The sequence below is a fragment of the Exserohilum turcica genome (genome assembly GCF_000359705.1).
Source record: "Exserohilum turcica Et28A unplaced genomic scaffold SETTUscaffold_11, whole genome shotgun sequence".
Lineage (NCBI taxonomy): Eukaryota > Fungi > Ascomycota > Dothideomycetes > Pleosporales > Pleosporaceae > Exserohilum > Exserohilum turcicum.
The window spans coordinates 676,751-693,732 of record NW_007359926.1 but is presented as its reverse complement, the minus strand read 5'-3'; the positions used below and the strand labels follow the sequence as shown (position 1 = coordinate 693,732).

At 53.2% G+C, this 16,982-nt stretch overlaps 7 protein-coding genes across 7 annotated transcripts; 5 read left to right on the top strand and 2 right to left on the bottom strand.

Annotated features, from left to right (window-relative positions):
- Positions 1 to 2,910: 2,910 nt before the first annotated feature.
- Positions 2,911 to 4,387, top strand: SETTUDRAFT_45450 (glycoside hydrolase family 18 protein; the record flags this gene model as incomplete). Its single annotated transcript, XM_008023734.1, has 2 exons — positions 2,911 to 4,203; positions 4,268 to 4,387. The coding sequence occupies 2 exons, from the start codon at positions 2,911 to 2,913 to the stop codon at positions 4,385 to 4,387; spliced, it is 1,413 nt and encodes a 470-aa protein (XP_008021925.1).
- Positions 4,388 to 6,411: 2,024 nt separating this feature from the next.
- On the top strand, positions 6,412 to 7,325 carry SETTUDRAFT_167115 (uncharacterized protein). Its single transcript, XM_008023885.1, has 2 exons — positions 6,412 to 6,628; positions 6,685 to 7,325. Exons 1-2 carry the CDS (start codon positions 6,514 to 6,516, stop codon positions 7,254 to 7,256), a joined length of 687 nt encoding a protein of 228 aa, XP_008022076.1. The 5' UTR covers positions 6,412 to 6,513; the 3' UTR covers positions 7,257 to 7,325.
- Positions 7,326 to 8,332: 1,007 nt separating this feature from the next.
- SETTUDRAFT_175288 (uncharacterized protein) lies at positions 8,333 to 10,336 on the top strand (the record flags this gene model as incomplete). The annotated part of the gene is made up of 2 exons (XM_008023884.1): positions 8,333 to 8,509; positions 8,572 to 10,336. The coding sequence occupies 2 exons, from the start codon at positions 8,333 to 8,335 to the stop codon at positions 10,234 to 10,236; spliced, it is 1,842 nt and encodes a 613-aa protein (XP_008022075.1). The 3' UTR covers positions 10,237 to 10,336.
- A 1,009-nt stretch (positions 10,337 to 11,345) lies between these two features.
- Positions 11,346 to 13,366, top strand: SETTUDRAFT_158789 (uncharacterized protein; the record flags this gene model as incomplete). The annotated part of the gene is made up of 4 exons (XM_008023883.1): positions 11,346 to 11,369; positions 11,621 to 11,792; positions 11,842 to 12,018; positions 12,060 to 13,366. The coding sequence occupies 4 exons, from the start codon at positions 11,346 to 11,348 to the stop codon at positions 13,364 to 13,366; spliced, it is 1,680 nt and encodes a 559-aa protein (XP_008022074.1).
- Positions 13,367 to 13,401: 35 nt separating this feature from the next.
- Positions 13,402 to 13,836, top strand: SETTUDRAFT_102329 (uncharacterized protein; the record flags this gene model as incomplete). Its single annotated transcript, XM_008023882.1, has 1 exon — positions 13,402 to 13,836. A coding segment is annotated over one exon (435 nt), but the record flags the coding sequence as incomplete, so codon positions are not given.
- Positions 13,837 to 13,950: 114 nt separating this feature from the next.
- On the bottom strand, positions 13,951 to 14,872 carry SETTUDRAFT_158788 (uncharacterized protein; the record flags this gene model as incomplete). Its single annotated transcript, XM_008023881.1, has 3 exons — positions 13,951 to 13,970; positions 14,020 to 14,469; positions 14,539 to 14,872. 3 exons carry the CDS (start codon positions 14,870 to 14,872, stop codon positions 13,951 to 13,953), a joined length of 804 nt encoding a protein of 267 aa, XP_008022072.1.
- A 559-nt stretch (positions 14,873 to 15,431) lies between these two features.
- SETTUDRAFT_182692 (uncharacterized protein) lies at positions 15,432 to 16,249 on the bottom strand (the record flags this gene model as incomplete). The annotated part of the gene is made up of 1 exon (XM_008023880.1): positions 15,432 to 16,249. One exon carries the CDS (start codon positions 16,247 to 16,249, stop codon positions 15,539 to 15,541), a length of 711 nt encoding a protein of 236 aa, XP_008022071.1. The 3' UTR covers positions 15,432 to 15,538.
- Positions 16,250 to 16,982: the final 733 nt, after the last annotated feature.

Here is a 16,982-nt window from a genome sequence, read left to right as displayed (position 1 = left end):
GCCTCATCACCAAGAAAGGGTATGCGCTTTGGATACCTTGGGGCTCCGTCACTCCTGACGCGCTTCTGACAACTGCTGTATCCAATGAGAAGATCAAGGCTTTGGCACTCTAAAGCATACGAGACATAATCATAGAGTTGTGCACATCCCGTGTTGTAAACGTCTTATTAACAACACTGTCATTTTATGAAATGCTTTCAAGAATACATTGGCGCTATTCCGTTGGTATTGCAGTCGCTGGTCTCGGCCCGACGATCCTTTGGCCTTTTTTCTAATATACGAAAAGTGGTGCAGGCATACGAGTCGGCCTGTAATGGTTCGATCGCAGAAGTCAGCCGTGTCTGAATCATGCGCAAAAAGACCCAGGCGAGCCTTACTTGGCCTTGGGGATCCTGGTGGCGCCAAGAGATGGCATGAGAATTACATTCGAAAGCATCGTTGCGCTGGCTGGTGACTCTAGCTTTGTCTAGGAAAATTGGGAAGCTACCCCAACATTGACCCAAAGTCAGACTGGGGGACCGGTAGACACGGCGAAGGCGAGTATGGCATTTATGCAAGGTCGTTTTTGTCTGCTTGTCGAGCTCCCTGCCAAGTGTCTCCTCTGCAAGTCGCCAAGCAGTTTATTAGTATCTTAGATTGCTATTCAGCCGGGCTGGCTACATTGAATCCATCGGCCGGGTCCTTGCGGTTTTGTGAATGCAAATTTAGAGATCCGAGCGCGTAGAGAATAAGTCGGTTTGACTTCAGGGTATTGGAGTCATGATGGCTTTTGACGGAGTCAAATAAAGTACGTAGTTGTATGTCTTTATCACATCCTTGGTCCCCGCTCACGCGCGCATTGTGCGCTATCAACGCATAACGCTTTCGTCAAGCTGAACACGAGTACAATCCCGCAATATTCTTCTCGTGTCTTTAATTATTGTCAAAGTGGCCACTGCAGTAGTGTATTGCAGATCAACGCATACACTGGATCAAGTGTTCATCCCTGTTGGTATTCACGGCAATACTAATAGCTGTGCAGGTGAACACAGAGCTTGTCGCATGATGAAAAGGACCAGATAGCGAACAAACTCTCGCAGTCAGGATCATGGCGTGCCTGTTGCGTGACGTTTGAGTAGAGTTCTGACTGCGCCATGTGATCAACTTTATTGACCGGAACTTTGAGTGCAAAAGATGTCATTTCTGGATATTTCATATGGCGTGGCCGCGCGGCGCGATCCGTACTGACAGGATCAAAACTTTGTTTATTAGCAAGATGGTGCTCCCTGCAAGAAGCTAGCCTTGTGCATGGAATGATTCGCGGGAAGCCTGTGGATGGTCCCCATACCATGAGCGTACCCTGGGCTTGCTCACGAGACTGAGTGCACCAGTTGTAGCGTGAGTTTCTTGAAACCTCGTCTGGGCGACTTGTTCAAAGCTTGCATTTGCGTCGTGTTGCTCGAGGGGTACATAAAGGGGCTGACACATGAAGCAGGCTAGCGGCCGCTTGACTGCTGTCCAGATAAACCGTATTTCCTCTTCCGGTTAACCACAAACCTAGCGTTAATATGCGCCACACCCACACTTAGCTTCCAAGACCGATAACCGCCCAAGCCCTTGCCTCCTGTCAGCATCGGCATGAATTGATACAATGGCCGTCTTACTACCCAGAAAACAGGAAGTCTACATGCTCCAAGTAGGTGGCAATGTCCGGCCCTTGATTTCGTTTTCTAGGCAGAATGACACTGAAAAACTGCCAACTGGGAAGAAGACCGTTCATCGCTCTCAGTTGTCGGGAAATCACCGGTAAGTAGATCTAGAACGGGCCGAATGACCAGCCTTAGGGCATGTGCGCCGTTCTCAAGAGCAAAGATACTTGCAAGGCCACCAGCTGATGACACGAGACTGCTTACATGTACAAGTATGGCAGTGAATGAGCGAGCCTAATTGCGATATTATGTAAGAATGGCGAACATGTTCGGCAGCTAAAAGCCTCAAATGCAACAGGGTTGAGCATGTAGAGGAAATAACTTCCACGTAATGGTACCCCTTAGTTGTTTCTGAGCCCATGGAGAGGTCTGGAAGAGAAGGACTCCTAAACCAGCAACGGCAGATGCAGCGGTTCGCGCACGCGTGGCAATATTCTTCCATGCAGGTACACTACCTAAGAAGCTGTCTGACTAGTCTGTTTTAGGTTTCACGTGGTTCGAGACCCTTTTGTCAGCAGCATGACGACAACAGAGCAACGTACAGTGTATCGCCCAGGCGCAAGAAAAAAGAGATGACGAGGCAGCTCTGTCTTAAGAAAATGTTCTCAACAAGGATCGTTAACAATCGTGTCAAACCAGATGGCCAGCTCGTTCAGTAAAGCGTTGGGGTTCACAAGATATTTTAAGTCGATTAGGGATCTTGGCCTCAGGCATGCTCATGTTGCATGGCAGGTAGGTCCGATTAAAGCCGTGCACCAAAGGCATGCTCGCAAGAGGCGCTCCAATCAGAAATGCCGGGGGGGCATGATCGTGGAAGCAAGGCATCGTTTCTTTTGAAACAACGGGCTAAAAAGCGCCGAAGATCCACACACTAGCCATTAGAGTCTGCGCTCCGCCACCATTGGAGATCAGGAATCCCCAAGTTTCGGTCCGTATGCCTTCCAAGGGGCGACCCAGTACCATCAGCTGGGACGAACGTATGTAGGCAAGAAAAGAAGGCATTCGTAATGCCCAGGTACGGACCCAACGGCCAAATATTAGCTCCGTGACATGGTCCCGGCGAAGTGCCATGGAACTAGACGGGTTCAAGCCAGATGGAAGTGTCTTAAAGAGAGGGGACATCTCGACTGCACATTTTTTTTCACCGCACGCCTTCTCGTAGCGACCACTCCTTAATTGCCTCTCTATTTTTTTTTTGGCCACCAGCCGTCCTATCATTAAAATGCGTTTCACTGACGCCGCCACTCTTTTATCCTTGACTTCGCTGGTTCATGCTGCGCCTTCTCTGCATGGCCACCAGCACAAGCATGCTGCTCGCCAAATGTACGGCTGGCCTTCTGGTGGCTACCCTACCGAATCCCAACCAAGCGGTTCCAAGCAGGGTTTCCAGGCCGGTACCTTTTTCGTGAACTGGGCCATCTACGCTCGCAAGTTCATGGTCACCGACCTTCCTGCCGAGCAGCTCACCAAGATCAACTATGCTTTCGCCAACCTCAACAACCAGACTGGCGAGATTATACTCTCCGATGAGTGGGCTGATCTGCAGTTCCCCTACCCCGGCGATGTTGGTACCAACGGCAGCCAACTGCTGGGTAACTTCAACCAGCTGTACAAGCTGAAGCAGAAGAACCGCAACCTCAAGGTCGTCCTCTCCGTCGGTGGCTGGAGTTACAGGAACAACTTCAAGCCCGCCTTTTCCACCGAGGCAGGCAGGACGAAGTTCTGCGACAGCACTATCCAGCTGATTGGTGACCTTGGTATCGACGGTATCGACTTCGACTACGAGTACCCCGAAGACACGACGGCCGCCCACAACTTTGCTAAGACGGTCAAGTACTGCCGCCAGATCTTTGACCAGTACTCGGCCAAGTACTACAACGGCTACCGCTTCGTCATTGGCATCTCCTCCCCTGCCGGACCCCAGAACTACGAAATCTTCCCTCTTGCTGAGATTGACCAATACGTCGACAACTACAACCTCATGGCCTTTGACTACCAGGGCCCCGGATTCTCCAACTTCACTGGTCACCTCAGCAACGTGTACCCAAGCAAGAAGAACCCCAGATCTACCAACGGCTGGGTTGTCAAGACCAACTCCTTCACGCCTTTCAACACGGAGCGCGCCATTGAGTACTACAAGACGCAGATCGCCGACCCCAGCAAGATCCAGCTCGGAATGCCCCTGTACGGTCGCGGATTTGCCAACGTTATTGACCCCAAACCCGCCGGCAACGGTATGGGTATGGTCTTCAACGGCTCGACTGCCGGAAGCTTCGAGGCAGGTGTCATTGACTACAAGCAACTCCCCCGCTCCAACGCTTCGCTCTACACCGACTGGAATGTCCGCGCTGCCTGGACTTACGATCGTGTCGCCAAGGAGGTCATCACCTTTGACACTCCTCAGGTTGCCCTATGGAAGACACAGTACCTCAAGGAGCAGGGTCTCGGTGGAGCCTGGTTCTGGGAGTCGTCTGGCGACCGGCCAATCACTGACCCCAAGTCCCTTACCCGCACTGTAAGTCTTTTACGCCCACATGTTCCCCCGTTTGAAACTTGTATTTGGTACTAACCAATCCCAGGTTGTTAACGCCCTTGGTGGTGTGGCTAGCTTCCGCCAGAACCAGAACAACCTTTACTACCCCAACTCCAAGTACTACAACATTCGCAGCGCTGTCCACAACACTACCACCTCCTATTAAGCGGGATAGTCTGTAGGGTTTCTTTCTTAGTTTAGACTTTGGCCTCGGTAGCTTCATGATTGCAATTTTATCATCGCGGTACACACGTATACGCTCGCACCGATGCAAGGGATGTCCAAGTGTCACAGCGGGTGGCGCGGTTGTAGCTTAGCCAAAAAAAAGAAAAACGAGCATTTATACCCAATATAGAAGTATGCACTTAACAAACTCTAACTTTGGTTTCCTAAAACAAATCTGCCGCGACCGCTCGTTTGTGCTTGTGTTTTCTTGACATGCCCTCGTTTTTTTTCTGTTTGTTCCGCACGCATCCGCACCAAACAATTCCCCCCCCCCTCAACTCGGCACCAATCCAGGACGAGACACCAATTTCCGACAGCGTTTGGGATAAACCCTGTGAGCCAGGCGATGTCAGTTGTGCGATACACGCCAAGAAATGCCAACGGCATTTAAACGTTGTTTTTCTTCGTACTCTCGTCCCAAGTACGCAAGTAGCACAGCAAAAAAAAAAAAAAAAAGTCTGGGTTAGTCAAGTCGTGATTCGGCGAGTCTCACGTAAACACGGCCGTTCGCAAGGAATGATTGGTAGCGCGGCTTATCTCGCCTCATTTCATCTCATCTCATCTCATCGTCTCCCCGTTCCTGTAAGTACTGATCTGCACGTGCCTGTGGCGCCAAGCGGAGCCTCAGATTGCATACATATCATCGGACAAGGGTGCCCCCCGCTATTATAAGCACCGGCCCCTGGTCAGCCTCAACAGTCACGTTACAAACAACTGCCGGGGAGGGGACCTGCTAAGACGGGCATGGTTCGTCGTATGGAATAGTTACGTCCATAGTACGGGCTGCTTTAACTTGACGCAGTCGCTGTCTCCGGGCAAGGGCGCAGGGCTGCGAGGGCCGGGGTGCGGAAAATGGATGATGTCAATATTTTTTTTGGCTGGATTGGGCTTGCACGCCGTTGGAGCTGGGTGCCCAGGTCGCTGCCGCTCTGCGTAGGGAAGCGGATCCGATCGTTGTATGTGAGAGCGTTGGGTGAAGGGGTATGGGGGTTCTCCGACGCGGGGTGTGCGGATAAGATTGTTTTTACTGGGTGGGATTAGCAGGTGGTGGATCATGTTGAAAGAGGCGAAGGCGGGCGTAGACAGCAACGAAATAGGGAAGATGTGGCGTCGAAACAAGGTGAGGTGACTAGCGAAACAGGTTGTTGATGGGGTTAATAAGAAGAAGGGCGATGGTGCTTTGGTATGGAAATCGACAGCATTCAATGTGAGCTGGACTTGTACAGCCATGCGGGGCTGTGCTACACTACCAATACGACCAACACTCAGTGAAAAAAAGAATAGATTTTGTTACCTCCTAAGCATTGCAAATGCAAGTTCTCACTCCCCCATGGCTCTGCTGGGGCATTTGGAGTTGGACTAGGAGTACGAGTTGTGAGACCACATGCGCTCTTTGGGTTGCATCTAGTTTTCTTGTGTCCCATGGTGGGTGAAGGCTCATATATGTGGTACACCAAATCTTGCTGAGATATGGATACTAGAGGATGGGGATGAAATGGGGCAAGTTTGAGGCTGAATATAGCTATTCGACATGTATCTTTGGTTCTTTTGACTTGCGAGGTGTCTATCAAAACTTGAGGGAGATGCATTAACCGAGAATGTTGGCGATTCATTCCGGTTCTCAAGGGGTCTGAATTAGAGGGTTGTCTCCAAGACACGACTGATAGTTCAGCTTGACGTTTAGCATATACGTCAGTGTGAATCGGATCAGGCCAGATGTAGAGGATGGATGAAGTAGTGTGTGGTGGACGCACTGGGAGCGCAAACACTAGACGCACTTGAGTTATTTCCGCGCAGAATTTAATTAAGACCTCCTGAAAAAAACTATAGTTTGGTCAGTGAAAGCCCCGTGTGGATTACGTGATCGCAGCCATGAGGAGAGCCGCAGGGTAGACGCGGCTGATCCCGGACCCACCAGCTAGGCTCAACACCAACCTGTGCATCAGCATCAACACCATGAACGGCCTCGTTGCTCGACACGCCAGTCATTTCAGTTTCGCATCCAAGGCTTCCGCCAACAGCCTATCCGCCCGCCTCTCTTTACGTATAACGCGATCCGCCAATACAATGGCGCAGCCTGTGCGGCCCCGGCGATTCGCCCCACTGGATCCGGCAAAGAGGAAGGCTGTAGAGGACAGGCCGCCACTGAGGGGCATCGTCTTCGACGTGGACGGGACATTATGTAATGAGACGCCTGACTTTTACGACCCCAAAGGACGCCTAACTAACGCGCAGCAGGCTTGCCACAGAATTACATGTTTGCAGAAATGCGGGTAGCTCTTGGCATTGAGAAGCCAACAGACATTCTCGACCACGTGTACTCGCTGCCCGAGGCCGAGCAGGAAGAGGCGCAGGAAAAGATCCGCAACATCGAACGCACTGCCATGAAGTCGCAGCAGCCGCAGGCAGGGCTCGTCGAGCTCATGGACTATGTCGACTCGCGCGGGGTGAAAAAGGGCATCTGCACGCGCAACTTCGACGCCCCCGTCACCCATCTGCTTACTACTTTCCTGCCAAAGTCGGTCTTCAGCCCCATTGTGACGCGCGAGTTTAGGCCGCCCAAGCCTGACCCGGCCGGCATCCTGCATATTGCCAAAGACTGGGGACTGCAAAATGGTGGGGAAAGCCTCATCATGGTGGGCGATTCCATCGACGACATGACGGCGGGACATCGCGCGGGGGCTGCAACGGTTCTCCTGCTCAACGATGTAAACAGCCATCTCGCGGAGCACGAGCATACGGATTTCGTTGTGACGCAACTCGATGAGCTGATTGATGTGCTGGAAAACGGATTCGAAGGACGACAATAAGGGCTGCATAGACATAGAGGGTCTCTATCGGAAGCTATGTACACGTATCCAAGACTATCCACCCAAGAATACAATATTCGCGCATGTAACTTCGACGAACAAAATCCTGTGCAATGTCGTATTTTCGCCAAGCAAGCTGTACAGTACCTGCTTTGGGGATGCAGTTACACGACATGCGTGACTCGGACCGTGTGCAGCGGCATATCAAGCACCCTGTCCTTCAAGCAACCAAGAGCTCCTTGCTTGTAATTATCTACGCCCGCATCGGTATGTGGCGCCGCCTGTAGCGCGAATGGCGAGAGGAGCAGACCCGCCACGCCAAGCACCCCCGGCTAATCTTTGGCCTCAAGCTTTACTTAGCAGACACGACCAAGCTCACCGAGCTCTCGACAAGCTTCATCCAATCCTGCTTCATCACATCAAGGTTTGCGACAGGCCCTGGGCATAGCCATGGGCGTTTGGAGTCTGTCCAGGGCCCTGCGCCTCACTGGCCAACCAAGGCACGCAACTTGGAGGGCCTAGCATATTGCATACAGTCCAAATAACCGGCTTGCTTATGCCTGACGGATATTAGGCCAACCCACTCGCTGTCGACCAGAGCATACTGCAACCCTTGCAGAATGGCGATATTATGGGTCGCCCATCCATCGCTAACGTCGAGCTGAAACCGTTCAGGAAGCTGTCTACGTAGTCGCGTTTGTTTCAAGTCCCACCAATCCGGGCGGCCAAACCGCCAAAATCGGCCGTGCCTGGGGCGATAAACACTGCCACTTACAGGCCAAGGACCGGTGCTGTTGATCAGGACGCCTAGCTGCAGGAGGGTATTATGAGGATGGGGGCGGCTTGTTAAGATCGCCTGTTTACCTACGTGTCGGGCCTCTTGGCAATGGCGACTATAACTGTGGCAAGAGGCGCTGCAGAGACGCTTCCTTCACCTCACCACTCACTCCTGCTACCCAAGGACAAGGGAGAGTGAGAGGGCTGTTGCGCGTCATTGCGTCTTTTGCTCCGTCGTTTCAATTCTTGCTCCCCACCTCTTCCTTACACGGCATCATTAGCATCGCGAGCCGACAAGCATGAAGTACAACCTACTCCTCGCAGGCCTGCTGGCCGTTGGCAGTGGCAGCGCCGCACGCACTTCTCACATTGAGGGCGAGGTTGTTGAGCGCCTTCGCAGCGTCCCAGAGGGCTGGACTGAAGTTGGTGCCCCGCATCCAGACCAGAAGCTGCGCTTCCGCATTGCAGTGCGTTCGGTGAGTAATTTCTTGGGTCCCCGCTATGTATATCTTACGGTAGCTTTTACTGACTACTGTAGGCGGATCGCGAGCTGCTTGACAGGGCGCTCATGGAAGTTTCGTCCCCCAGCCATCCTCGCTATGGACAGCACTTGAAGCGCCACGAGCTGAAAGACCTCGTCAAGCCGCGAGCTGAGTCGACTTCGAATGTTCTCCGTTGGCTCGAGCAGTCTGGCATTGAGTCGAGGGACATTCAGAATGACGGCGAATGGATCAACTTCTACGTCCCGGTCAAGCGCGCGGAGCAGATGATGGAAACTACCTTCAAGACCTACCAGAGCGAGTCCCGGAACGACATCAAGAAGATCCGCTCTCTGGGGTACTCGGTACCAAAGCACGTGCGAGATGACATTGACATCATCCAACCCACGACTCGCTTCGGCGAGATCCGCCCGGAACACAGCCAAGTCTACAGCAAGGAGGCAGTCCCTGTCTCAGCCCTTGCTGTCAACGCGACATGCAACCTCAGGATTAACCCCGATTGCCTTGCGGAGCTCTACAACTTCAAGAACTACGAAGCCAAGAATGCCAGCGTTACCTTTGGAGTTAGCGGTTTCCTGGAGCAATATGCGCGCTTCGCTGATTTGTCGCAATTTCTCACTCGATTTGTGCCAAAGGCAGCCGGCACTACGTTCGGAGTTACATCTGTGAAGGAGGGACCTTTTAACCAAAACTCCACAGCGGACAGTGTAGAAGCCAACCTGGACATTCAGTACACTGTAGGTCTCGTTGCGCCCGCGATCAAAACACAATTCTACACCGTTCCTGGCCGCGGACCACTGGTTCCTGACCTTGACCAACCTGTTGCGGACAACAGCGACAACGAGCCTTACCTGGATTACTTCACCTATCTCGTCGGCCTTGAAGATGACGAGCTCCCAGAGGTGTTGTCAACGTCGTACGGCGAGAACGAGCAGAGTGTGCCTCCTGCATACGCAAAGAAGGTCTGTGACTTGATCGGCCAGCTCGGTACCCGTGGTGTTTCGGTCATCTTCTCGAGTGGTGATACTGGCCCCGGCTCGGCCTGCCAGACCAACGACGGAAAGAACACGACACGTCTCTTGCCCGTCTTCCCTGCTTCCTGCCCATACGTCACCTCAGTGGGTGGCACATCTGGTGTTTCTCCTGAAGCAGCCGTTGACTTCTCTTCTGGTGGCTTCTCCGAACTTTGGCCTCGACCTGCATACCAAGACAAGGCTGTTCCTGCATACCTCGAGAAGCTTGGAAACCGCTGGGAAGGTCTCTACAATCCTCAAGGACGTGGATTTCCAGATGTTGCGGCCCAGGGCAAAGCCTTCCAGGTCTACGACAAGGGTCGGGTGGTATCGGTTGGCGGAACCAGCGCTTCAGCACCTGTTTTTGCGTCTGTGATTGCACTCTTGAACAACGCTCGCATGGCGGCCGGTATGCCTTCGCTGGGATTTTTGAATCCATGGATCTACGAGGAGGGCTACAAGGGTTTGAACGACATTGTTGATGGAGGCTCGCGTGGCTGCACCGGCAGGTCCATCTACACGGGATTGAAGGCAGGTTTTGTGCCCAACGCTTCTTGGAATGCCACGGAAGGATGGGATCCGGTGACGGGCCATGGTACGCCTGACTTTGAGAAGCTGCTCAAGCTCACGGCTATGCCCAAGTATGTCGAGCGCCGCGTTCGTCGTGGCGGTCTCAGTGGCCAGGCCTAGATGATGTGTTGCAGCAAGTGTGATTGCTCAGCGGCCGGCCGAGACATCCCAGATGTCGTGAAATGAGATGCGCAGGGAGCGAGCGGCCTGTAGAATAAGCACTTTACCTAGGAAATTCCTATAAATATTTTCAACATGTGCCGAGTGCTCAGGGGGATGCATACATTATAGCCAAAAATACCTTTAGACAGCGGTAATGCGGCTGCTGTGTGGTTGTAATGGTGTGATGGTGTGATACCCGCAACAACGACAACTACAAGATGTAAGCAGCACGTGTCATGTGACACCGAAGCCACACCTCACGGCAGTTACCGACGCCGAAGCCTGACACCCACTCCAACCTCCGGCCTGCCGCCGCCGGCCTTCCGCCTCCGGCTTGATTGCATTGCATATACGAACCCAGAAATCGCTCACAACGGAAACTGGCCTGTTCTTGTTTCTACTAGCTCACGCCACGCTACCCAGCGCTACCGAGTTGGATTTCACGAGCTGCCCCATCCGGTTAAAGCACCCAAGGCTAGTCGCCGCCGAAGCACGACAAGCATTCGCCACGGTGCTTGATCTCTTTCCAGCCATGCGGATGAAGACATCCAAATCGATGGGCCTATTACACCGCTCGCCCAATCACTGTCTGCGTCTACTTCCTGCGCCTCACGGAGATGCGGCGCATTGAGCGCACAGAGGGTTTACGCCCCCCCCCCCGCTTAAGAAACAGAGATAAGAGTGGATTCCCTAAGATTACCAAAGAAGCTGGCCCGCGGAATCGCCATCACTATCACAGACATTGCAGAGTGGGCCTGGCATTGCTTGAAGGCGGTGGCGGCGTAGCTTGTAAAAGCTTTGCCATGCTGCTTTCGGCCCATGTACGGGCTGGGCTGGATGTCAGTCGGCCGACCCACGCGCCTCTCCTATTTCGACCCCGGTACCTGGTCCGTCAGCGTGAGCCATAGCTATACCGACCGTCTATTAAGTTCGTCCGCATACGTCGTAGTAATTGGCCCTGAGAGGACATTGGCAAATACGCTGCCACCCCGCGTACGTAGGTCCGATTGCGAACCTTGAGCGTCCATGTTGGACCTATGGCCCGGGTAAACCCACACCACGCGACTATGGACTATTGCCTGCCCAACAAGGTAAAGAGGTGGCCGTGCTCTGTTAAACTTTGCCCGCCAATACCCAAGTGCGGCGAGATAGCTGCCGTACCGTCTGCATAGCAAACCCTGTAGTGATGTCACTTGGAACGCTTTTCGGATACTTCAAGAAGGCTATGCTCCCACCTATTTGCCTCTTTTTCTTTCTTTCTTACGGCCATTGACAGTCACGGCCCCAGCTTGACTAGCAGTCAATTCCGGAGTTTCCCAGACCGAAGCAAGCCAACGTGCAGCTTCTTTCAATCATTGCTGTGTGCGGCCTCACGGCCAGTGTTTCCGCGCGAAGCGCTCGTTCTGTCGGCAAGAAGGTCGAAATTCCTCGTCCTCGCCTTACGATCCCAGTGCAGAACCTAAAGCCTCACAAGCGCGATACTGCTCGCCTCATTACCACTGAAGCCTCAAAGGGTATGTACTTGGAGGACAATATGCGTGGAAATTGGCTGACGTTTTGTAGCATTCACCGTCAATGGCTCTGCAGGTGCCATTCCACAGGTCGACTTTGACATTGGCGAGTCCTACGCTGGCCTTCTCCCCATCAGTAGCGCTTCCAACGAGACCTCTAAGCTCTATTTTTGGTTCTTTCCCTCGCACAACCCGAATGCCACGGACGAAATCACCATCTGGCTGAACGGTGAGCACATGTCCGTCTTCATCTTGGGGTGTTTCTAATAGCTCTTCTATGCGGCCCTGGTTGCTCCTCGCTCGAGGGTTTCCTCCAGGAAAACGGACCCATCTCCTGGCAGTACGGCGCCGGTCCCGGTCCCGTTTACAACCCGTGGAACTGGGCAAATCTCACCAACATGGTCTGGGTCGAACAGCCAGTCGGCACCGGCTTCAGCCAGGGCAAGCCTACTGCTACAAACCAGGAGGAGGTAGCCGCCGAGTTCCTTGGTTTCTTCAAAAACTTTGTCGACACTTTCGGTCTGCAGAACCGCAAAGTACACATTGCCGGCGAGTCGTACGCCGGGCGCTATGTCCCCCACATCGCCGACGCCATGTTGAACAAGAACGACTCGACATACTACGACGTCAAGGGCGTCATGATCTACGACCCCACTATCGCCGAGGAAGTTATTCTCGAAGAGATTCCCGCCGTTCCCTATGTAGACAAGTGGGCCGGCCTCTTCAACCTCAACCAGACCTTCATGGACGATATTCACAAGCGCTCTAAAGCCTGTGGCTACACCGATTACATGGAGAAGTACCTTACTTACCCTCCGGCCAGCAAGCTGCCTGCACCAGCCAAGAACGCCAACGACGCCGGCTGCTCGATCTGGTCAGACATCTTCAACGCCGTCACGCTGACCAACCCCTGCTTTGACGTGTACGCAATTGCAACCACATGTCCGTTGCTGTGGGACCCGCTCGGTTTCCCCGGCTCCTTCGACTACATGCCGCCCAAGACGGAAATCTACTTCAACCGCAGCGACGTGCAAAAAGCCATCAACGCGCCGATCCAGCCGTGGGCCGAGTGCGCCAGCGGCGTGCTCAACACAGACACATCGCCCCCGTCATCCTGGGACGTGATCCCGCGCATCATCGACCGTCTCGACCGCACCATCATTGCCCACGGCGAACTCGACTTCATCTACCTCTTCAACGGCACCCTCATGGCCATCCAGAACATGACGTGGGGCGGCCTCCAAGGCTTCCAGAACCCGCCCACCGACGACTTCTACGTCCCCTACCACACCGATCTCAGCCTCACCTCGCTCAGCGCAAAGGGCCTCATGGGCAAAACTATTACAGAGCGCAAACTCACCTTCGTCCAGCAGGCCCTCAGCGGTCACATGGTCCCCCAGTACCAGCCTAGCAGCGCCTACCGCCAGCTCGAGTTCCTGCTCGGCAGAATCGACAGCCTCACCAGCAGAGTCCCGTTTACCACGCTGCCGGTGGTGCCGCAGAGTAATCAGGCGAGCGTGGGGCAGTCGAAGCGGGATCTCGCGGTTATGGGGTCCGAGTTTAAGAAGTGGTTTTAGAAAAATTATTATACGTAGCAAGCGATTAAGTACTTAGGCGCGGCGTGCAAGCCGGCCAGCGCATTGCGAGCGTGAAAACACTGACCATAGCCGATGGCCTGCGGACGCCGCTCGGCGACTACACGTGGGCTGTCATTTCCCAGCCCGACTATGTCTGCGGCTTGTACGCCGTCTCGGAGCAGAACATCAGTGATGCCATGAAACTCGTGCTCGAGCGCACAAAGTGCTTTGTCGAGCCCTCGGCCGTCGTTGGTCTGGCCACCGTGCTGTACAACGAGGACTTTAGGGCCATGGTCCAGCGGGAGGCGGGAGATGAGGGGTGGAACGTAGGTGTTGTGTTTAGCGGAGGTAACACGACGATTGAGGCTATCACCAAGATATTTGCTCATGTCCCCGAGGCAAAGGCTGAGAGACATGAGGGTGTGGTGGGCAGGGATGCAAGTAGCCAAGTGGAGAATGTTGCGGGATGATAAGTATAATACCCATCACTCTAGTTATACATAACTCACGTTGATCATATAAAAAACACCCCCCCCCCACTCTCATATATGTGGGAAAAGCAAATGCGTAGCCTTCTTTGTTTCTCACATTTTTATTTTTATTTCTTTCTATTTTCATTACAACATTACCTAAGCATACACAAGTAGAAGTACGTAAGTGAGGCGCATCGTCGGCGCCCTGGAAACTGGGTTCGGCGCCAAATACGCGGATGCCTGTGCCGTGCAGCGCAACTGCTATCCCGCTGAGCATGCCGCCGCCGCCGCAGGGCGCAATCACGGCATCGAGTTTGCGGCTGCCGGATGCAGAGGACCCGCCTTGCGCGAGGAGCCGTGCGACTTGTTCTTGGATTTCAAGGGCTATGGTGCCCTGGCCGAGGATGATGTTGGGGTGGTCGTATGGCGGGATGAGGGTTGCGCCCGTGTCTTTGATGACGTCTGCGACGACGGCTTCGCGCTCTGTGCTGGTGGAGCCTGAGAAATGGATTGTAGCGTTTTGCGCCTGGGTTCCGGCGATCTTGGAGGGCGTCGAGATGGACGGCATCACGATGTGCGCGGGAATGGCGAAAGTGCGGGCGGCGAGGGCGAGCGCCTGCGCGTGGTTTCCTGGGGGGCAACTTGTTACTTACTTGGATGGAGATGCTTTGGGGAAATGGTATACCACAGAGAACATACCACTGCTATGCGTCACAACGCCCTTTTTTCTAACCTCGTCCAGGCCGTCCTTCTCAATCAAGCGTGTAACTGCGTGGAATGCGCCGCGTACTTTGAATGCGCCTATGCGTTGGAAATTCTCACACTTGAAGAAGAGATTGACTTTGGGCTTTGCGGGCTCTTGGCCCTCCCATTGCGTGCCTTGCAGCGCTTCGGCCGTCTGCGGTGTAGACGCAAGGTTAGTCAGTGTGGTGTTGGTTAACACGGGTGTATCATGGATATGAGGTTTGATCAAGGCGTGGGCTGCCTCGACAGATGCCCGTGTTAGGGAGGGATGCAGGGATTCGGAAGCCATTGTTGCGAGCGGAAAGGGAGAGAGGAATTGTTGAAAGACATTTTCGGGGGGATTGTAGGACGGAGCAGGCAGCAAGTTGGGAGATGGCGGGGATGGCGTACTTAGTGGGGGAGGTTTGGCGTGAGTCAAGTTGCCGCCGCGGCTCATAGGCTAATGACGCGGAGGATACTTCTCCGCGATTTCAGACACCTCTCAGCATCAGGTGCTCTGCACTGTCTCTGATTGTGGCTTCGTTGTTTAGGAGATGATACCTGTACACATGGTTATCAAACACAAGACCTCCACTTTGGCCGTCTCTTCCATCTACATACGGGCGTCAAGATCGGCAATATCACATCAACTTCTTTGCCCTATGAGGCACTCGGATGCTGGTCACTACTAGGAATTGATAGATTGCAACCGCCTGAAACTTGCCACCGTACTATACACAGTAAATTGAAATGCATGGGAGTGCAGTGAGAAGAATCACACAATAGTAGGCAATTGATGAAGTCGATTTCATTTCAGTGTTCTGTCAACAACATCGAACAATCATAGATGAAAGTTAACCTCAGCGTAGCTAGCTATGCTACCATTACCATTACCATCAGACATTACTCTCCATGAACATTCATACCACCCATATCCTCCATGTTGTTCACATCATCCACAACCACTCATGACCCTCTACAAGCCGATAGCCCTTCGTAGCTCAGGATACCACGCCTTGGCCTCAACCGACTCCGGCTCATCAGGATGACGTTCGATATTGGTAATCACCAGCTTCAACTCTGCAACACGCACCGCAAAGCAAGCAGAGCGATACACATCCAGCGACGCCTGGATATCCTCATTGCGAAAGTTCTCGACGATGTGGAGATCGAGGACCTTGAGTGCCGTCATGTCGTAAGTGAGGAACTGGAGGATGCGTGCACCGGGGCAGAAGTTGAGAAGCTCGATGGCGGATTGGAAGAAGTGGACGGTGCGCGGAGGAGTACGGTGGCAGATGCCGCGAGTGCGGACAATGGGTTGAAGCCATGAATCGGCGAGGTGGATCTGGAGCTTGATGCGGCGAAGCAGGCCGAACGTCCAGCTAGGGGGCAAGGGTGGGCCTCTAGGAACCTTGTAGCAAGTCCAGTGATCCGGGAACTTGTAAGAAAAGTCGAATTCGTTGACTTCGTAGAAGACCAACTTTGCAAGCTCGGCAAATTGTCGGGAGGCGCGGAGAAGCTTGGAGAACATGCCGACCTTGACCATGAAGTAGAACCATTTGGCATTGACGGGCCCCTTGGGATCGAGAAGGGCGTACGCGAATATCTTGTACAGCACTTCGTTGGGAAAGATGTGGAAGCGGGGGGGAGCGGGCTCCACCACGGTGATGGTTGTTGGAGCAGACATTTTACCGAAGATGAACGTCTGGTGTAGACTGGAGCGGCTTTCAAGTATTGAAATGAGAAGTTTGAGCTTGAGTGTGGGTGTTCTGTTTGAATTTGTCAGAGATTGAAACTTGGAGCTGAAGAAAACGAATGGAGACAAGGAAATGCGGACTTATATAGACAAGAAGGAAGAGCTCTGACCTGGTGCAGAGAAACGAAATCTTGATGACGGTGAATGATGACCATTTTCATTTTCAGGATGCCAAGTCATGAATTATGAGGCAAGGACAAACCCATGCCGGACCCTGAATTAATGATGAGCGAAACTCTTGGTACATCGTTTCATTCCTCCAGAAGATTTTCTTGCAGTCTTGGTTTTTGAACCCATAGAGGGTTTTCTGGTGCTTCCTTGTTAGCAAATGGGCTGATGCCGGTAGTCGTCATTCTTTGCTAAGCAGTGAATGAACAATTGCTGGTGGCGTTGGAAGGAAAGAACCAACGGCTTGGGCGGCGCTCAGCCAAGAGAGAGTTCACCACTTGTCCGTGATATCCAAGGCTGATAAAAAACGTGGGATTCGGAAGATGCCGTGAATTCATGAACAGGAAGTGAAAGTGGGAATTTCTCGCTCGGCAAGTTTCGAACGGTGCTCCGTCTGTGGGAACACAGTCGCAGAAGAGATATGGTCTTGGTTGGAATAGAAAGAGCCAATGCAGTGTAGTGAAGATTAGCTAACAGCGCATGCTACCTTTACTGG